This window comes from Balaenoptera acutorostrata, chromosome 16, assembly GCF_949987535.1.
Source record: "Balaenoptera acutorostrata chromosome 16, mBalAcu1.1, whole genome shotgun sequence".
Lineage (NCBI taxonomy): Eukaryota > Metazoa > Chordata > Mammalia > Artiodactyla > Balaenopteridae > Balaenoptera > Balaenoptera acutorostrata.
Window position 1 is genome coordinate 9,632,765 of NC_080079.1, and position 22,469 is coordinate 9,655,233.

At 44.7% G+C, this 22,469-nt stretch overlaps 1 protein-coding gene across 1 annotated transcript in view; it reads right to left on the minus strand.

Annotated features, from left to right (window-relative positions):
* The window catches only part of BTBD16 (BTB domain containing 16), a 57,172-nt gene that overhangs the window by 10,808 nt on the left and 23,895 nt on the right, over nucleotides 1-22,469 (minus strand). Inside the window, exons 9-14 of the mRNA XM_057530784.1 lie at nucleotides 21,791-21,910; nucleotides 6,024-6,115; nucleotides 5,071-5,153; nucleotides 3,352-3,429; nucleotides 2,122-2,220; nucleotides 551-739 (exon numbers count right to left, since the gene is read on the minus strand). Coding sequence (XP_057386767.1) covers nucleotides 551-739; nucleotides 2,122-2,220; nucleotides 3,352-3,429; nucleotides 5,071-5,153; nucleotides 6,024-6,115; nucleotides 21,791-21,910 — 661 coding nt within the window. The remainder of the gene's footprint in view (nucleotides 1-550; nucleotides 740-2,121; nucleotides 2,221-3,351; nucleotides 3,430-5,070; nucleotides 5,154-6,023; nucleotides 6,116-21,790; nucleotides 21,911-22,469) is intronic.

A 22,469-nucleotide genomic window follows, 5' to 3' on the forward strand; every position in this document is an offset into this window, starting at 1 on the left:
CATTTCTGGCAGGGCAACGAGGGTTTAAATTCACAGCCCAAAGAGCTCCTCCCAGCACTGCAGACAGGCTCTCTAGCAATTTCTGGATTGCAGCTGTCAGGAGCCAAGCCAGGTACTGAATCCACCGGGATGCTGCGGTGGCCCACTGAGGCAGATGACCTCAGTTCTCCTTGGACGAGCCAGGGGCGGGTGGGCTGGGCCATGGATTTTGGTGGAAGGTGATGTCCCGGCAAGAAAGGAGGTGTTGGCAGCAAATACGCTCCACCAGACATTCCACCTCCCGCTAAAAGTCCCCTTTGATATTTAGAAAACGATTCTGGTGTGACCCAAATCAGGCAGTCTGGTTTGGCTTATCGTTTTCAGTATGCCCAGATTTCATCCTACAAGGTTTTTCTTTAGCATTATTTGGAGCTGTGAAAATCCTTAAGAAACTGAGCAAATTTCCCCCCGTAGATCACTGGAGCTATAAAATCAGTGATTCCCCAAAAAAGTGTGGAGGGGAGAACGAGCAAAAGAGCAATCAAAGAGAAAAGAAAAGGTAAGCACTCACGTGGCTTTTGCAGGACGACTTGACCAACCCAAACTTTTGCTTGATCTGGTTCGTCGTGAACTCTTGCCACTTGCCGTCCACCAGGGTCTGGGCTCTGATCTCGTACGTCACCAAGCGCTCTGCTCTCAGGCTGATGGGGCTGTGCTCACAGACGGAGGAGGCAAATTCCAAGTCGGTGTGCCTTATTCTCTGCAAGGAGGGTGACCCACCTTAGGTGGAACTGAAACCAGGGTGACCCGGAGTTAGCGAAACCTGGTCCCTGGTGCATCGGCCCTCCTGTCTGATGTGTACAGGGCAGAAGCGTTTCCCCATGGCCCCACTTCCTGCATGCAGCTGCTGCTGAATCGGTTGGCATTTGAACCCTCACCAAACCACTGGCCGACGGACTGGGGTTTGGCCAACTCAGGAAAACGCCATGAAGTCAATCTATATTGAATTGGAAGGTCTTCACATTGCTTTGCCAGAGTTTAAAAAACCAACATAGTATTCATATGAGCACTTCGACTCCTGTTGTTACATAACTCATCTCTTCCATCCAGTAAAATCCATTATGTAGGGAAATGCGTGAGTCACTGAAGACCAAGGACTGGCCCAAAGAAGAGATGTGACTCGCTCAAGGACACATAAAGAGGTAGTGGCCAAGCTGGATGAAACCCCAGGTTTCTCATTCATGCATTCATTCATTTATCCACTCATAATACAAACATACAACCCCTACGTTCCTGTACTGTGATTGGCAGTGGCAATAAAAAGATATGGTAACGTTAAAGATACGGTTTCTCAAGGAGCTTAAAGTTTTTGAGACTTATAATGAAACCCTAAGTGGAAGGTAGGGGTCTACCATCATAGTTGTCATTATCGTCATCATCATCAGGGCCCTGTTCCAAGCCCTTTGCACAGTTTAACACATTTAATACTCACAGCAACCTAGGAAGGTAGGTCTTATTACCTTGTCCATCTTAAAGGTCAGAAAGTGGACCCAGGGAGGTTCCTGGGCTCACCAAGATCAAACGGCTCACCAGGTGGTTTGAATTCAGACTCTATTCTGAAACCCAGCTCTCCTGCCTCTCCTGAAAGTCCAGCAGGAGCATGGAGGTGAAGGTATCCACCTTCCTGACTCTTCCAGCATCCTGTTGACAGCCTCTGCTTTGCCCCCCTAGAGAAAACCATTGCCTCTGCCTTTATGGGCGCTACGCGTTACTTCCACAGAAGAATGGCCATCTGTAAAGCATCCCCCAGCATGTACAAACTGAAAATGAATTGAGCCCCACATGTGGTTCCAGAGGACTATCATTTAACCTCGGCCTTACCAGTAGAGGCCATACAAACATGAAGACACTCCGTTTTGAGATCCTCATCTATTGAATGGGTTAATAGCAGCAACCTCACAATGTTGGTGCAAAAATCAAACGACATCATGACCATGAGCATGATTAGCACCAGGCTTACAACACATTACAAATGAATTAGTAATTAATGTTTAATCAATTATTATTAATTCAATATGAATTGATTCTGAATCTCAAAGGCTGTTTCAGAGACATATCTCTCCTGTGCTCTGTCCTTCTTACCTGCATATGAAAACTATATGAAGTAGTATCATGTTTGATTCCCTTTATCTCAAAGAAGAATCCATATATGGCAATCACTTTTGAATGTGTAGTATACTCCTAAATGGGGAAAGATAAGCAACAAAGTGACAGGGGTAAAAATCTTCAAAGTATTCAAAGGCAAGAAGACATAGCAAAACCAATTCTAGCTACAACTACTAAAGTGACTAATTTGTGATTTAAAACACAACAGCAATGTTAGCCTAGGAAACAAAAGAAAAGACAAACTGTAGTGACTTTACAAATCCTTACTGGTTGGCACTCAGTGGCAATACTATTTGCTCTGCATGCCCCTTAGTGGGGAGAAGAATGAGTTAGGCATATTCTTAGATGACCCGTGGTCTGCAGACCTTTGAAACAAAGCATTTTGCTCCAATCTGATGGGGCTAAGAGACCCGCCATGCCCACGGTATTGCAGGGTGTCCTGGCCACTGTGGTCTGCAATCTGTCCACTTGGGCAGGTCCCTGCAAGCACAGCCCATCCAGGCCTGACCCAGAGGGGAGTCTCTGATGATAGACTAAGGGCCCCAAGCCCGTAAAACACGAATTCTTTTGAGATCACTACTGGGGTGGCTTTAGTGATGTTGGAGGATTGCAGCCATTTCTTGAAGAATTGTACCTATCGAGGGAGCCCAAGACAGAGGGCAGGCACCAGCCGCTCAGGCTCCCCTGGTGACTGAGCGCCCAGAGGCTTTGCAGCTGAGCTCCCTAACTCATTGCCGCTTTGATTCTGGGCTCCGTCTAAAGAGCTGCTCAGAATAGTCGCCCTTGCAACCTTAACCATGGGCTCAGAGTGGAATCTCTTCTTGAGCAGTTGGCAGCTCAGCATGTTTGTGGGGAAGAGGATGACCAACTCATCCCAGGTTGCCCAGGCCTTTCCTGGTTTTTAGAACAGAAAGGTCCTGCATCTCCAGGAAACACCTCCAACCCTGGAAAGCTGGGACAGTTGGTCACCCTCATGGGAATCGTAGATGTGCCCATCAAGTGACTGAATGGCCTGTCCCAGGGCCCCGTCTTGTGCATTTTACTTCTAAGGGGGTGGCAAGTGTGCAGGAGAGACCCCTGTGATTTCCTCTTCTGCCCCAGCCTTCCTACCAGAGGGAGGAAGTGAGCATGGCCATTGTACAAAGGTCTCTAACCAAGCATGGGACGGGATGGCTCTTCCCCTGGCTCGGGCCCAGTGGTCAGTACCTGGTTAAAGAGCAGCCCGAATCTCACCCCCTGGGTGGTAAGATCTTTCACGTGGGCCATGTCGCCCCCATTCTCCAGCTGAAAGGAAAACACACACCACTTACCGGCAGCCCGATCCCCAAACATCATCTTCACTACATTGATCCCTACAACCCCATCGTGCTCGAAAGAGTTCTGTCTCTGGAGCCTCCATTCACCCATGAATCCAGTCCACAGTATTTACTGAAAACCTACTAGCCAGGTACCATGCTCAATGCTTTCAGAAGATGCAACGATGAGAACAAGAAAAATGCCCCACCATTTTTTTCTTACTTGAGAAATAAAATGTGTACATCAGGAGCCCGATCACAAGGCAGAGAATATTCGTAGCTATAAAGTCAAGAGCAAGTATGGCCCCATAGTGCAGGCTCCACGTGAGGGCGGGGGCCGGGAGGGAGCAAATTTCAGGAGGATGACATTGGTGGCAGGGGGCAAAGGGAAGGAGGTGGGCAGGGCCAGAAGGACATGAAAAGGGAGGTGGGGGACTTCCTGAGGTGTCCAGCCCCAGCCCCGAGACTGTCCCTCCTCTCTCTGTTGCCCCTTCCATCCTCTGCTCTGTTAGAACACGATTTTGAGTTATGTCCCAGAGAAGCACGGTTCCACGGAGTGGTTACCTACTGCGTACGGGGCACTGAGCCCTGTGCTTTGCACATTACAATAGGTAATTGTTGAGCTGAATTTAATTTTAACCAGTGACTCATAAATCTTCAGAACTCAAACACTGCCCTACTTCATCTCTGAAAATGCATGATTGGAAACACATAAGAAGCACAACAGTTTGCACAGACAATTCACAAAGGGGGAAATGCCACATGGAAAAATATTCATATTTACTAGTAATAAAGGGAATGCATATTAAAAAATGAGATGCCATTGTTCACTTCACAATTGACACAAGTGATCTGAAAGGAAAGTGCTCTATGTTGCTGAGCTTGTTCAAGGAAAGGCACCTCATTTATCGCTGGGGAAGGAGTCATTTGGTCCAAATTTTGCCAATATGTATCAAGAACAAAAGTGCACATTCCTTTTGGGGCCAGTATTTTCTACTCTTCAGATTCTCCTATAAGAAAACAATTCTAAGTATAGTAAAATAAACCATTACGTGCAAATGCATTCACCATGCAGTCTACTTATAATAGCAATTAGAAACACCATGACTTTTCTACAATAAAGGAAAGGCCAAGTAGCATTGTTTGTAGCCTATCCTCTTGGTGGAAGAGTTTGCAGCCAGTAAAAATGGTGATAAGAAGCACATTTCATTAAGTGTATTTTTTTAAAAAAGACCTGAAGGCAATAAAATGCAATGAGATGTTAGCAATGGTTGTTTTGGGGTGATGGGTCTGAGAGTATGTGTCTTCTTTCAGTTTCTCTGAATTTTGAAAATTTTCAATAATGAGCACATGACATTTGTATCTGTGAGGGGACTCGGTTTGGAGGGCCGTGTGGCCAATTGTCCCCAACTCTCCGGGTCAACAGGGCAGATGTTCTAAACACCTGGGCTCCAAGGAGGGGCCTCCTCTCTCCTCCCCTCCAGGCTTGGCTCTTCCCACTTCCCCTGGGGAAGGATCCAGATACTTCCCGACCTCAGAGGCCCAGAGGTTTCGAATGCAAAACACATCTCCAGAAAAAACAAAGGCAATAAATTTCGATAACTGTTTCCTTGCTGAGCTGGCGACTCACCGCATGGTAATGGTTGGCTATAACCCGGACCAGCCAGGATTCAGGGAAGAAGTTAATGTGCCTTAGCTCCTCCAGATCCTTGCCTGGGAAGAAGCACAAAGGGAACATTCTTATGGATTTATTCATAAGAGAACTGCAAAAATCTCATTTACGGAGGGAAAAAGGAAGAAGTTGGGAGCTGAGGACTGGCGGGCATTCCCGGGCCCCAGGAGTCGTTAGATGTGTGGAACCCAAGTGGGACGTCCCACGGCCCTTTCCCCCAAAGGGTCCACAGCCCCCGGCCACAATCCTGCCCAAGGAGGGAGGGTTGAGATCTGATAAACAGTGTCTTTGGAGTGTCTAGAAGCAATCTGGACAAACTATCTGGGCTCCATCAACCATTTGTAGGTTTTGGAGCTACTCATTCTATCTGGGTAACTGGAAATGGCTTTGAAAAAGTTCTTAAATATCCTTTCAGATGCAAAGCTCTCACTGGTGGCCACCTGGGCTGCCCCAAACACACTCCCCAAGAGTTCCCTCTCTTTCCAAGTCACAGCTGCCTTGTTCTGGGCCCAGAGCATGAGGAAACTCAAGCCTGGAGCACAGACCCACAGTTTTCTCCCAAACTGCCAAGCAAGCGAGCAACCCAGAGGGGACACCACTCTAAGAGGCAGGGCATGCGGTTAGATGGCAACACGCAGCCCTGGGCGCTGAGTACACTTTCATAATCGGTAAGCCCCTTCCATCCATCATCATGTTTTACAGAAGCTCTGATTATCCCCATTTTACAGACAAGGAAACTGAGACTGGGCAGCTAACTGACTTTCCTAAAGTCACACACCTTGGAAATGACAAAGCCAGATCTCAGCTGATTCCTTTGGAAATGTCTGGTGGGGCTTCCTCAGGAGTGGCTGAGGGGTGTGGCAGGTCCCCAACAGCCTCCCCTGGACACACTCCCACGGGCTGGGACTTACCTTTGGTGATGCCGTGCAGACGCAGGCAAAGGAAGAGCGGCATCCAGTTCTGTCCCACATCCCGGTCCAGAAAGCAACACTTCTTGGGGAAGCTTAGCAGAGGTGCAAAGAGGAATAAAAAGCCTTCAGAACACTCCTTTCTGGAATTGGCTGGGGCTCGTGAAAGTCATGTCAGAGACTAGCGGTTTCACCAGCCAGGGGTAGATGGCGCCTGGTTCTTTCTGGATGGGTGGGGAGTGTGGAAGCAGAGGGCAGCTGCCCCCTGAGGTTGTAATGAGACAAAGGGTTATATTCCCCTTGCATCTACCACGTAGTAGGTGCCCGACAAATACTCATTAAATGATGATGGGAACGCATAACTGTACAGAGGATTTCAGGATACGTTTTCTCCCTTGAGTCTCACAAACTTCTCAAGGGGCAGACAGGACAAGTATCATCGGCTCCATTTTACAGATGAAAAAACAACGGCTCAGCCAGGACTTGAACCCAGGGTTTCTGATTCCCCCTCTACACATGCTGCCCTTCGAGTAAGTGGCCAGTTTAGGCACTTCAAAAGCACTTTCTGGTAGAATCAAGAAGAAAGAAAGGTCGGATGAGTGGGTAAGTCGTTTTAGCAGCTGGTTCCAGGATCAGTTCTGGACAGTGTTAATACTAAACTCTGGTTAATTTCCACACGTGGCTGAGGTCAGGGCTGGGTTGAAATCAGACTCCCCTTGAGAAGACGTGTACACACAGGCACACATCCACTCTTGTTTCGAAACAACTTGCTCATAAAATGGTCACTTTTGACAAATGGGGACGACGGGGGATAATTTTTCCAATGACTTTGAAAACACAGTCATTCCCTCAAGTCAGATCCCGTATGAGACCGGCCAAGGGCACTTTTAGAATATTTTTCCATGAATCAAGAGTGATGTCCAAATCACACCCTGTCCCAGCCAGACTGAACACTCCATTGGTCCCGTGTCCCGCCTCTGCTGGGGGTGCCCACCAACCTGCCTGGGGACCATTTGTTTTCACAAGATCTGGGAATTCCTGGGACTCTCTAACTCCTCCTCATGGCAGTGGCCCCAGGAGAGAAGTTTAAGGATTCTGAGGTGTTGTGAGAGGGGAGAGGGGCACGAAGACAAATGAGCGAATTCAAATTCAATGATTATTTATTAGAATCCACTGGGGACCTGTCTCTGGGGGTGGACGGACCAGGAGTAAATAAAGGAGGGCTGATACTTCCAGGAGTGCAGGGCTATTGATCCTGGAACCAGCCCTCCATTACCCAGGGCAGGTGGAGCTGGGCTAGCGTGGGCCGTGCCAGTGCCCTGAGAAACACGGATCTCTTAGCTGGACAAATAACACTCACTAGACTCCTTTCCCAGACATGAATGCCTCCTCCTTCCCTGCCTCTCTCTCACCATTTAATGGAAGAATCAGCTAGGTGGCATCATGGCGGGCGCAGGCATCAAAGAAGAAAGAAGGGGCTGAGGTGGTGCAGAACCCCCAGCCCAGCTGAGTGCTCTGGGGAACAAGCCCGGACCCTCGGCAAGGGCTCCCACAGCCCGGAGTGGCCCCTGAGGAGAGAGAACTTGCTGGAGCTACAGGTTAATACAGTTTCAGCCCAGGAGGGAAAGGACCATCTAGAGGACAGATTTCCCCTCCAGCTCAGAAGCCCCCAGGCACCAACTCCACAGCTTTGTGGGAAGGATGCTGGGAGAGTAGGAGGGACCCAAGGCCCCTGAGTCTCCCTATGAGAGGTGCTCAGCCAGACGACCATCAGCCAGGACCTCTCCAGACAGACCTCCTCCCCGAGAAGATTCTAAATGAGCTTTGCTGAGACAGGTGATTGGACTTTATGACCCCTTTGGATCACAGGAAGTGGCACTGATGGTGGCTGATTTGGACAGGTCACAAGTCAGCTCATGCATCGTCCAACCATGCTTGGGGTCCCTGAGCTTGGACCTTGGAGTCAGACAGACCAGGTTCCAGTCCTGGGCCAGCCGGCCGTCAGCCACGTGACCCAGCCTCCCCAAGCCTCCATCTCCTTTTCTGTCCGGGGGCACAATAGCCACATGTGCTTCCCTGGGTAGTCGGGAGAAGTAAAGGTGACAGAGCTTGTGATACATCGGGCACAGCTGCTGGTCCTAGTGGTACTCCGGGCTTCATGATTGCCACCATTGTCCTCTCACCCCAAGGAGAGTGACCTGAACTTGAGCCGGTCAAGAGCATGGCCGTGTTCTCGCTGGCATTCATTATTGCTGCCACCCTCTAACTTGCCGGAGCCATGGGCCACCTCAAAGGAAGTAAACGGGGGCCTCAGCTGCTGATTTTCTAAAATCCCAAAGCATCTGAGCAGTGTGGTCCAGCGCCTTGAACCAATGGGCGTAATCCTGCCCCTGGAGCCTGGTGGGTGGGTGGCTGCAGAGCCGGGACGCCGCCCGGGCCTCCCGAGAACAGCCCACGTGTTTCCATCTAACCGCTGCTGGGCCGCGGCACCTGGATTCTCTGGGCCAAGGATGGGCACGCTCACCTGATGTAACATAAAGTGGGGGAAGCTGGCTGCTGCGTCGGGACCTCTTTGCACGGCTGTTTGGCGGAAACAAAAGCTGGCATGGCTTCCCCGAGCGCTGAGCTCTGTCTCTGCAAAGACTTTGGGTTTAGCTCTGACTATTCTGGGACAAGCTTCAGGCCATGGTGTCTGCCTCCTAAAGTTCATGGGAAACCCTTGGGGCATGACCCCCTTAGGGAGGACAGTTCATAGGTCCTTGATACTGAAAGATACACCCAGGTCGGCTCTGGGTTCTGCTTGCAAGACCCCGGGGACAAATCCTCCCTTCTGACCTCCTGAAAGGCAGTGCCGGGGACAAGTCTCTGTCAGACTGGCACAGGTTGGCGTTTTAGAGCTGCCATCAGCCACAACCTTCTTGCTTCCTCCAGCCTGTCATCTGTCAGAGTCATTTACCCTTTCAGACTCAGAGCCCCATTAGCCCAGCACTTCAAATTTTAGCCTTTTAAATGCACGCTCTAGAATTCTGACACGTGCTACAGCACAGATGAACCTTGAAGACATTGTGCTAAGTGAATTAAGCCAGACACAAAAGGACAAATACTGTATGATTCCACTTATGTGAGGTTCCTAGAAGAGTCAAATTCACAGAGACGGAGGTAGAAAGGTGGTTGCCAGGGGCGGCGGGGACGGGCAGAGGGGAAACGGGATTCATTGTTTAATTTGTATGGAGTTTCAGTTTAGGAAGATGAACAAGTTCTGGACATGGATGGTGGTGATTTTTGCACAACAGTGTGAATGTACTTAATGCCCCTGAGCTGTACACATAAAAATGGTGAAAATGGTCATTTTTATGCTATGTATATTTTACCACAATAAAAAAATTAGAGTTAAAAATTACTTAGTTTCTATGAAAAATATCTGAAAGAATAGTTTATATTTTGAAGTGAAGTTTGAAAAAAATTACACACTTGGGGGAAGGGAACACGGCTTTTTTCAAAAGGTAACTTGGTGTGGAAGACCTGGATGCCTTCTGAAACCCAAGAAGCAGGAAATGGTCCTCTTGGCTCCTGACACCAAAGTGTGGTAAGGAAACAACAATTCTGAATGTCGCTGCCACCACTATCACCTAGCAATGTCACCGCCATTCAGGACGTCCTGCCAAGTGCTGTGCTGGGCCTTCTCTTTGAGTCAGGACGAACCTACGTCAGACCCGACGAGGGGGTATCGTTGACCTCTGCAGCCAGTAAATGGCAGTAGTGGGACTCAGACTCAGGGCCGCTACCTGCTAACACACACTTCATTTACTGAATGTGTTGTTTGTCTCTGCTTCCTAGATTGTAAACTCTGTGAAGATGGAGATTTTTGTCTGTTTCGTCTCCTCTTGTATTCACAGCACCCTTTACAGTGCCTGGTTCTCAGGCAAGTCAGCTTGCAATAATGTTAAGTGAATTAATTGGATGAATGAGCTGGTCCCTGCCAACTCACCAGCCTCAATCCTACCACCCCATCCCCCTGCTCACCCATACTTCACCTTCTAGGAATGCAGTTCCAGCCCAGTGCATGTGTGGGCAGGCACGCACAGACACACCACACACACACATACATGCACAGACCAGGCTATCCTATGCCAGTTTTCCTATGCTCACGGGGTCCTGTCTGTTGTTACCACGATTATTTGTCAGGCCAAGTCCTCTGGGTCATTTGTCGAGACCCAGTCAGTGTCATCTTGACTATGAAGATGAAGATGGTCCTGACCTTTGCCCAAAGGCAGAACTGGGTCTAGAAATTCCGTGTAATGATGATGCTACCTGACCTTTGCAAGAGCCTCCTGCATCCAGACACTCATATTCCTTGTGTTCCTCCAAAGTCTCCACTCTTACCGTTGAAGAAGACATCTTGGGGCCACCCAATTTGGGTGAAAATCCAAGAAGCCACATGAGGGAAGTGCAAAGGTAGTAAAGAATAGGAATCAATAATATTTAGGGACCTTGAAAAGAGGGAGATTCAGCTTCCAGGGAGCCAAGCTAAGGGGGATGGGAGCACTGCTGGTCAGAGACAGAGAAGAAATGAAAATGGCAAGAAACACAAACACAAAAGAAATATATCAACCTCCCTGCACAGGGCTTGGTGGAGAGATTCTGACAGAGAACAACTGAACCACCCTCATGTCCATGACTCATGGACTACTTCAGAATGAATGTTCTGGTAAAGAGATCAGAGTTGTCACACCAGGGGTGCCCCGTTTCACGATGACTCCGTGGTTATATCTGCAAATGCCATCCATTCATCACAAGAGACACATGGCTGTGTGCCCGCCCTGGCACACAGCATCGCAGTGCATTTCCTTCAGACACCTGTGGGCTGGGACGCTCGGAGTGCAGGGCATGGCTGGACCGCTCTCCTCGGAGGCGCCCCTCGTTTTATATATGGGAAGGTGGGGCTGGGTTTGTCAGGCCGGTGCTCACCCACACAGCCGGCACATGCTCTTGTTCTCTCTCCAAGAAGCTCAGAGAAGGAATCTGCCCAGTGCACAGGTGAGATCCAGGAAGGCTTCCTGGAGGAGTCCTTGGCCAGCTCCGTAAAAGCTGGGTCAGATTTGGACGGGGCATAGGAGGGAGGAGACTCTGCTTCAGAGGTCAGGGAAATCTAATAGTTGGGATGGTATGGAAACTGGATTCACTGACTGCTCTCAATGACCTCTTTCTGGTGAGGTTGCTGGAATCCACCTTTGCAGTGTCTGAAAGGGACCCATTTAGGGATTAACAAATCAGCTAAGGACTAGAATTACAGGTCATGACTTGCCCTTAACTCAAAGACCTCAAAGTAAAAGGATGTGTCTGAAGATCTAGGAGCCCCAGGTCCACCCAGCTCCACCACCAATTTGCAAAAGGCTCCCAAGTAAGCCCCTTACCATCCCTGCATGGATTTTACAGACACACTGTTGAGTGAAAAAATCCAGACCTTTAAAAGTCTATGCCATAAGATTCTATTTAAAATTCAGAAGGAGCCAAGACATCTCCACAGTAAAAGAAGCCAGGATACCCGTTCACCTTGGTGTGCGAGAGGTAGTGACCGAAACAAGGCACATTAGGGGGCCGGTCAGGTTCTGTTTCTTGGTCTGGGTGCTGGTTACACAGGTGTGTGCACTTTGTGGAAATTCATTGAGCTGTTCACTTAAGGTTTGTGTACTTTGCTGTATGTATTTTATATTTTGATGAAAAATGTACTTTAAAAAAAAGAGCTGGAACTTCCCTGGCAGTCCAGTGGGTAAGACTCAGCCTTCCAATGCAGGGGGTGCAGGTTCGATCCCTGGTCGGGGAGCTAAGATCCCACATGCCTTGAGGCCAAAAAAACAAAACATAAAAAACAGAAGCAACATTGTACCAAATTCAATAAAGACTTTTAAAATGGTCCATATCAAAAAAAAAAACTTTAAAAAAAAGTGGAAAATTTGCCTGTCTCTGGCTCTTCTCCAAATGATGAATTTTTACAGCCCCCCTGGACTTCTCAGACTGCTAAGTGGAACGAAATGATGACTTCCTCTCTGGACGGATGAAGGCAATGGTTTTGCTTACATTTTTTGTTTTTCTTACAAGGAAATGTTCTGGACAGCCTATTTGTATTTCTAAATTAACCACTGCCAGGAAAACAGGCTGTGGGTGCTGAGGTGTGTGTGTGTGTGTGTGTGTGTGTGTGTGTGTGTGTGTGTGTACACACATGCATGTTCCCTTTCTGTATTGATGTATTTAGACAACAATGAAAATAAGCTTTGAAGATGTTCTTAAACATGGAGCTAGGCAGAGAAACTGCCCCTTTCACTGTCCATCGGTGCCCCTGGCATAGAGCACATGTTCAATAACTATTTGTTGAATGAATGAAAAAAGAAATCAATGAATAAAAGAACACAGATTAGTAGAAAAGGCCTGGACATATGTCTTTACTTGCAGGTACAGCGGTGCTGAAGGAGTTAACTGTTCAAATACCTTCCCTCCTAGCTCAAGACGTTGCTAAGACAGCTGAGAAAAGGAGTATCTGATCTATTTTACTCAATTGCTGCTCTAAACCCTCCTTTTTGGATGCTGGGCCAGCCAAGGCCACACCCAGAGCTGCAGCTCAGCCTCGTTCCTGGTCGGTCTAACATTCCGGCAGCTTGTCACGCTGCTGCCACATTATGAAAGCACAATCCCGTTTTGGAGGTCCCCATATTGTGATGGTCCACTCTGACCTCTGTTCCCCCACCTGGGAGATACCTTATAAACCACTCTGTCATTTCAGTTATTTCATCAACAGATGAAACTTTAAAAATTGGGCCAAACAGCCAACTTCCTTTGTTCTCATACCCAAGACTGTGTACTGTCTCCCAGGGTCTGCTCATCTGCCCCACCTTCTAATGCTCCTGGAATGTCCCTGTCAGTGGCTGTGGAAACTTCCTTGACTAGCTGTTCCCTCTGTCTTCACTGAACTGTGGAGCTCAGCTCCTCTGGTGACTCAGTTCCGGCCCGGGCTGACCGTGACTTCCCACACTTCCACCACTTCCACCCCTTCCACCACGGGAGCAGAGGTGCCTTCTTGCAGCCCAAGCCCTCAGGCCAGCAGCTCTGAGGCTCAGCCCCAGGGATCCTCAGGCCAACACAGAGCCTGGGCACCACCGCTGCCCCCTCCCATGTCTAGGGGAGGCATCGCCTAACTATCGAGACATTATTTCTCACTGAGCCTCTAGAAAGCCTTAGAACTCTTCCTAGTCTAGCCCACCAAACAGGTCCTACCCACCAGTAAAAATGGAAACTTGTCTGCCATCCCTCCTATTTCGAGCTGCCGCAGACATGGTGTTCTCTGAATTTGGCATTAGCATGGCAAGACCCATTTCTCAGCTGGGGCAACCCAGCTCTATAGAAATGGTTGATGGAGTTTCATCATTCCATAAGCTGTTATATGCTCAGCACGGTGCCAGGTGAGCTGAGGATGAAATAAAGGATCGTAAACCCTTCCTACAAGCTGCTCACGACGTACCCAGGGAGACAGAACGTATGCACCCACCAAGGTGTTCGTAAGGGCCTGGTTGGCAAGGCTCCTGGGGAGGCCCCGCCGTGGATGGACTGAGAAGAGGAGGCAGAGCAGGCTGGGGTCAGGGGAGCCGGGGCAGCACGTGCTGATCCCTCGGCTAAGGAGTCCCTCGGGGACTCAGGGGACAAGCACTTGGGAGGTGGAGGCCATTGACCAGGGAGCACCTTATGGGTGCCACTGTTCTGGGGCAGAAGAGTGAGCTGGGATGGGAGGCGAACCACCCGCGATCCTAAAAATGGACCACGGTCCTCAAAGTCGGGGGTGAGCCTGGGTGACCAGGGAGGGGAAGAGCATCTGAGTTCCAGACTGTCTCATCTTTTCTCCCAAGGGGACATCAAGCCTGCTGGAGGGAGGGAGAGGGAGTGAGGGAAGGAGGGACACAGGGCGGGACTCAGAGAACACGGCTCCAGGTAGAGGACACCATCCCAGCTGCTCAGGTTGGGCAGCGAGACCATCTGGAGACACACGAATGGTTTCCAACAAGGGAAACCTTGCAGGCTCACGGGGGCTTGGGGAAATGCGTGTGGAGGGCTGAGGTTTGGGGTCAAAATGGAATCAATGTCGATTCAGGAGTAATGCAGAAGCTATGATGGTAAGGAACACCCGAGGATGCGAGGAGCCTTGGAGACCCCAGCTCAGGCAGACCCAGGAAACCCTGCTTTCAGGGCCACACGCCTTCGCTCTCTCACTCCCACTTGTTTCTCTCACAGTAAAAACACATTTCCAATGAATCACCCACATTCTAGCTCATTTCCTATCTCCCAGTTCTAGACATTTCCAGTAGGAGGGCTAACCTGGTGCCAAACAGCGACTTTTCCTGGTGTGCATGACTCAACAGAAAAAGTGTCTCTTGGGCTATTAAAAGAGTGGGAGAGGGCGGATCTAAGACATTTGGGTTCAAAGCAAATTATATAGAAACTAAGCAAGGACATGTCATTCTGGCAATGAACATTGCTTTCCCCAAATAACGAGACAGGAAAAAGGGGCTCTTTACTTGACATGGTGCACAGATGTTCCAGAAAAGGATTAACTGCATCAGAACAATGCAAGCGAAAGTTGGCTTAAACAGGTTGATGTGCTGATGAACATGTGGAAGATGTGTTTATCCGTTAAACTCACATGTGCAAAAGAAAAGGAATCTCTTGACTTCCTTGAATGCACCTTATCTTGCTTGGAAGCCCCCGTCCCTGCTGATATGGGGAACAGAACATGATCATGAAGGTAAGCCTGCCCGTCTAGGGCGGATCCTCCTGGTACTGTCTTTGGCTACAGGGCCATCACACTCTGCAACCAGCTTGGATGATGCGAGTGTATTTACAAAGTTTTAATAGAAGCTAAAGAGACACCAGATGGATTACTGTTTTCACCCTCAACCCCACTCTGTCCCCCAGTCCCAGGCTGCCACAGCTGACATTGCCAGTGGGGTTAAACAGACAGGAAACACAGGCAGAGGAGGACACGGGGAGGGGAAGAAGATGCACTGCCAGGCAATTTTAGAAGTAATTGGCTAACAACAACACTGAACCTAGAGGCAGCCTCAGGATCTTTCTAGACACCATGCCCAGGGATTCACGACTGAACCAGCTGCAGCGGGCACAAGAGAGAAACCCTCCCTGCCATCCTAGGAATGGGCAGCAAAGCGTCTTGGGATTTGGCAGGTCTGGGTTCAAGTCAGGCTCCATCCCTTATCACTTGTATGATCTCTGACAAGGTATTCATCTCTACTTCAATTTCCTCATCTGTAAAATGGGAATAATAAAACCAGTCCCTGAGTACTAGGTAGATTAAATGAGATTACAAATAGAAAGTGTTTATCAGAATTATTGCATTTAGTAAGCATAATTAAATGGTGCCCATTCTTATACTGTAATTGTTATTTTTCACTTAAATGTTGAGATATATGAGAGGGCAGACAACAGAAGCAAGAAAAACTACAATCCTGCAGCCTGTGGACCAAAAACCACAGTTACAGAAAGAAAGAGAAGATGAAAAGGCAGAGGGCTATGTACCAGATGAAGGAACAAGAAAAAACCCCAGAAAAACAACTAAATGAAGTGGAGATAGGCAACCTTCCAGAAAAAGAATTCAGAATAATGATAGTGAAGATGATCCAGGACCTCGGAATAAGAATGGAGGCAAAGATTGAGAAGATGCAAGAAATGATTAACAAAGACCTAGAAGAATTAAAGAACAAACAAACAGAGATGACCAATACAATAACTGAAATGAAAACTACACTAGAAGGAATCAATAGCAGAATAACTGAGGCAGAAGAACGGATAAGTGACCTGGAAGACAGAATGGTGGAATTCACTGCTGCAGAACAGACTAAAGAAAAAAGAATGAAAAGAAATGAAGACAGCATAAGAGACCTCTGGGACAACATTAAACGCAACAACATTCGCATTATAGGGGTCCCAGAAGGAGAAGAGAGAGAGAAAGGACCAGAGAAAATATTTGAAGAGATTATAGTCGAAAACTTCCCTAACATGGGAAAGGAAATAGCCACCCAAGTCCAGGAAGCGCAGAGAGTCCCATACAGAATAAACCCAAGGAGAAACACGCCGAGACACATAGTAATCAAAGTGGCAAAAATTAAAGACAAAGAAAAATTACTGAAAGCAGCAAGGGAAAAACGACAAATAACATACAAGGGAACTCCCATAAGGTTAACAGCTGATTTCTCAGCAGAAACTCTGCAAGCCAGAAGGGAGTGGCATGAAATACTTAAAGTGATGAAAGGGAAGAACCTACAACCAAGATTACTCTACCCAGCAAGGATCTCATTTAGATTTGATGGAGAAATCAAAAGCTTTACAGACAAGCAAAAGCTAAGAGAATTCAGCACCACCAAACCAGCTCTACAACAAATGCTAAAGGAACTTCTCTAAGTGGGAAACACAAGAGAAGAAAAGGACCTACAAAAACAAACCCAAGACAATTAAGAAAATGGTCATAGGAACATACCTATCGATAATTACCTTAAACGTGAATGGATTAAATGCCCCAACCAAAAGACATAGACTGGCTGAATGGATACAAAAACAAGACCCATATATATGCTGTCTACAAGAGACCCACTTCAGACCTAGGGACACATACAGACTGAAAGTGAGGGGATGGAAAAAGATATTCCATGCAAATGGAAATCAAAAGAAAGCTGGAGTAGCTATACTCATATCAGATAAAATAGACTTTAAAATAAAGAATGTTACAAGAGACAAGGAAGGACACTACATAATGATCCAGGGATCAATCCAAGAAGAAGATATAACAATTATAAATATATATGCACCCAACATAGGAGCACCTCAATACATAAGGCAACTGCTAACAGCTATAAAAGAGGAAATCGACAGTAACACAATAATAGTGGGGGACTTTAACACCTCACTTACACCAATGGACAGATCATCCAAAATGAAAATAAATAAGGAAACAGAAGCTTTAAATGACACAATAGACCAGATAGATTTAATTGATATATATAGGACATTCCATCCAAAAACGGCAGATTACACGTTCTTCTCAAGTGCGCACAGAACATTCTCCAGGATAGATCACATCTTGGGTCACAAATCAAGCCTCAGTAAATTTAAGAAAATTGAAATCATATCAAGCATCTTTTCTGACCACAACGCTATGAGATTAGAAATGAATTACAGGGAAAAAAACGTAAAAAAGACAAACACATGGAGGCTAAACAATACGTTATTAAATAACCAAGAGATCACTGAAGAAATCAAAGAGGAAATCAGAAAATACCTAGAGACAAATGACAATGAAAACACGACGACCCAAAACCTATGGGATGCAGCAAAAGCGGTTCTAAGAGGGAAGTTTATAGCTATACAAGCCTACCTAAAGAAACAAGAAAAATCTCAAGTAAACAATCTAACATTACACCTAAAGAAACTAGAGAAAGAAGAACAAACAAAATCCAAAGTTAGCAGAAGGAAAGAAATCATAAAGATCAGAGCAGAAATAAATGAAATAGAAACAAAGAAAACAATAGCAAAGATCAATAAAACTAAAAGTTGGTTCTTTGAGAAGATAAACAAAATTGATAAGCCATTAGCCAGACTCATCAAGAAAAAGAGGGAGAGGACTCAAATCAATAAAATCAGAAATGAAAAAGGAGAAGTTACAACAGACACCGCAGAAATACAAAACATCCTAAGAGACTACTACAAGCAACTTTATGCCAATAAAATGGACAACCTGGAAGAAATGGACAAATTCTTAGAAAGGTATAACCTTCCAAGACTGAATCAGGAAGAAACAGAAAATATCAACAGACCAATCACAAGTAATGAAATTGAAACTGTGATTAAAAATCTTCCAACAAACAAAAGTCCAGGACCAGATGGCTTCACAGGTGAATTCTATCAAACATTTAGAGAAGAGCTAACACCCATCCTTCTCAAACTCTTCCAAAAAATTGCAGAGGAAGGAACTCTCCCAAACTCATTCTATGAGGCCACCATCACCCTGATACCAAAACCAGACAAAGACACTACAAAAAAAGAAAATTACAGACCAATATCACTGATGAATATAGATGCAAAAATCCTCAACAAAATACTAGCAAACAGAATCCAACAACACATTAAAAGGATCATACACCACGATCAAGTGGGATTTATCCCAGGGATGCAAGGATTCTTCAATATACGCAAATCAATCAATGTGATACACCATATTAACAAATTGAAGAAGAAAAACCATATGATCATCTCAATAGATGCAGAAAAAGCTTTTGACAAAATTCAACACCCATTTCTGATAAAAACTCTTCAGAAAGTGGGCATAGAGGGAACCTACCTCAACATAATAAAGGCCATATACAGCAAACCCACAGCAAACATCATTCTCAATGGTGAAAAACTGAAAGCATTTCCTCTAAGATCAGGAACGAGACAAGGATGTCCACTCTCACCACTATTATTCAACATAGTTCTGGAAGTCCTAGCCATGGCAATCAGAGAAGAAAAAGAAATAAAAGGAATACAAATTGGAAAAGAAGAAGTAAAACTGTCACTGTTTGCGGATGACATGATACTATACATAGAGAATCCTAAAACTGCCACCAGAAAACTGCTAGAGCTAATTAATGAATATGGTAAAGTTGCAGGTTACAAAATTAATGCACAGAAATCTCTTGCATTCCTATACACTAATGATGAAAAATCTGAAAGAGAAATTATGGAAACACTCCCATTTACCATTGCAACAAAAAGAATAAAATACCTAGGAATAAACCTACCTAGGGAGACAAAAGACCTGTATGCAGAAAACTATAAGACACTGATGAAAGAAATTAAAGATGATACCAACAGATGGAGAGATATACCATGTTCTTGGATTGGAAGAATCAACATTGTGAAAATGAGTATACTACCCAAAGCAATCTACAGATTCAATGCAAGCCCTATCAAATTACCAATGGCATTTTTTACGGAGCTAGAACAAATCATCTTAAAATTTGTATGGAGACACAAAAGACCCCGAATAGCCAAAGCAGTCTTGAGGCAAAAAAATGGAGCTGGAGGAATCAGACTCCCTGACTTCAGACTATACTACAAAGCTACAGTAATCAAGACAATATGGTACTGGCACAAAAACAGAAACATAGATCAATGGAACAAGATAGAAAGCCCAGAGATTAACCCACGCACCTATGGTCAACTAATCTATGACAAAGGAGGCAAAGATATACAATGGAGAAAAGACAGTCTCTTCAATAAGTGGTGCTGGGAAAACTGGACAGCCACATGTAAAAGAATGAAATTAGAATACTCCCTAACACCATACACAAAAATAAACTCAAAATGGATTAGAGACCTAAATATAAGACTGGCCACTATAAAACTCTTAGAGGAAAACATAGGAAGAACACTCTTTGACATAAATCACAGCAAGATCTTTTTCGATCCACCTCCTAGAGTAATGGAAATAAAAACAAAAATAAACAAGTGGGACCTAATGAAACTTCAAAGCTTTTGCACAGCAAAGGAAACCATAAACAAGACGAAAAGACAACCCTCAGAATGGGAGAAAATATTTGCAAATGAATCAACGGACAAAGGATTAATCTCCAAAATATATAAACAGCTCATTCAGCTCAATATCAAAGAAACAAACACCCCAATCCAAAAATGGGCAGAAGACCTAAATAGACATTTCTCCAAAGAAGACATACAGATGGCCAAGAAGCACATGAAAAGATGCTCAACATCACTAATTATTAGAGAAATGCAAATCAAAACTACAATGAGGTATCACCTCACTCCTGTTAGAATGGGCATCATCAGAAAATCTACAAACAACAAATGCTGGAGAGGGTGTGGAGAAAAGGGAACCCTCTTGCACTGTTGGTGGGAATGTAAATTGATACAGCCACTATGGAGAACAATATGGAGGTTCCTTAAAAAACTAAAAATAGAATTACCATATGACCCAGCAATCCCACTACTGGGCATATACCCAGAGAAAACCGTAATTCAAAAAGACACGTGCACCCGAATGTTCATTGCAGCACTATTTACAATAGCCAGGTCATGGAAGCAACCTAAATGCCCATCAACAGACGAATGGATAAAGAAGTTGTGGTACATATATACAATGGAATATTACTCAGCCATAAAAAGGAACGAAATTGAGTCATTTGTTGAGAAGTGGATGGATCTAGAGACTGTCATACAGAGTGAAGTAAGTCAGAAAGAGAAAAACAAATATCGTATATTAATGCATGTATGTGGAACCTAGAAAAATGGTACAGATGAGCCAGTTTGCAGGGCAGAAGTTGAGACACAGATGTAGAGAATGGACATATGGACACCAAGGGGGGAAAACTGCGATGAGGTGGGGATGGTGGTGTGCTGATTTGGGCGATTGGGATTGACATGTATACACTGATGTGTATAAAACTGATGCCTAATAAGAACCTGCAGTATAAAAAAACAAACAAAACAACTAATACTAAACTTTCATTGGGTTATTTGTATGGAAATATATTAATATAAATGTTTCAGACATTACATGAAATTTCTAAAAATCTTATATTTGTATTTGTATGGAAATATGTATGGAAATATGTTAATATAAATGTTTCAGACATTACATGAAATTTCTAAAAATCTTATATTTGTATTTGTATGGAAATATGTATGGAAATATGTTAATATAAATGTTTCAGACATTACATGAAATTTCTAAAAATCTTATATTTGTAGTTGTATGGAAATATGTATGGAAATATGTTAATATAAATGTTTCAGACATTACATGAAATTTCTAAAAATCTTATATTTGTATTTGTATGGAAATATGTATGGAAATATGTTAATATAAATGTTTCAGACATTACATGAAATTTCTAAAAATCTTATATTTGTATTTGTATGGAAATATGTATGGAAATATGTTAATATAAATGTTTCAGACATTACAGGAAACGTCTAAAAATCTTATATGTTCTGGTATAATGTTATAAGTAATAATCCTAGTTATTACTTTAAAATGTATATCTCAGAAATAACTAATTTTCTTGTCAACTGCGTTATTATGAACTTTCATCAAATCTTTAACCATGGTCATTTTTAAGTCTTTTGTCATTTACAGACAGTTCTGGGTGTACTCTGATGATTTTGCAAATATGTTCCTATAAAAGGGTTTCATCTTCAAAAAAAAAAAAAAAAAAAAATGTTAAGATATATAACTTTTAGAATTTATAAATTTAGAGATTCTAAGAGACTGGATTAGTGCTATGAAATCTTTGTACATTCAAATGCTTTTTCATTTGTCCAGAAAATTCAGAACGTTATATGCTAACTAGTGAAATATAAATGAGAATGATCTGGGCTGATTTAGGTACATTTTAAGTATGAAATTTTTAAGGCCAGTACGGTATGGTAATTTTCCTGAATAATAAAGCATACCTTTTGCATCAGGTCTTTTACTGGACACAGAACACGTGCTCAAAGGCACATGACTATCTCATATTATAACACCTATTATTCACTTTTTCAAGTAATCTAGTGGCTCAAAGTTATCCCATAATCTTAGATCCCATAAGAAAACTGCATTCTATGCACTCTGAATAATGCTATGAAAAATAATATCACTGATGCTTTCCCCCATGATATTATGAGCAAACAAATAGTGTATGTACTATTCATCAATCAACACTAAGTCACGTTACCTGCTAAAAAATGAGAGCACAGTTTCGTACATCGGAATTGTCTGAGCTTTGTTGTTTAGTTGCAAGTAGACCCACAAAAGAAGTGTTTTCAGAAGGTGAAACTCGCTAAAAGTAAACAACCTGGCCAAAATAAAAGATTGAGAAGTAATTTTAGGAACAGCCAAAACCACACTGTGTGTAAAAAACTGAAAAATTAAAAGTGAGTTTAGGAAGGAGGCGATACCACCCTGAGTCTGTAGGTGCACTCACATAGAGAGATAGCGAGTGACTTGCTCAGGGTCACTCAGCTGGTAACCTGCATGGCTGGACCGTGAACCTCAAGTCACCTGTCGCCACCAGAGCCTGTGTTTTCACCCACTGGCTGTGCTGCTGTTAAACAATGGCCGTCACTGAATGAGCTCCTACTAGGAGACAGTGTTCCCAAGGCGTTTCCGCACTTTTAAAATTTAATTCCACACAGCAACCCTACAGTTGGGATATATTCCTTACTTTTATAGATGTGGAAATTGGACTGACCCTACGTTTATTTAAAAATTTAATGTTTTGTTCATCATGGTTCTTTTTTTTGCATTAATTCTCACTGTAAAATATTGCATTAAAATACATTTTATCTCAATGACTGAGGTTTTTCGTGACCCTTAAATTTTGCACCTGAGGTGAGTGCCTCACTGGTCATATT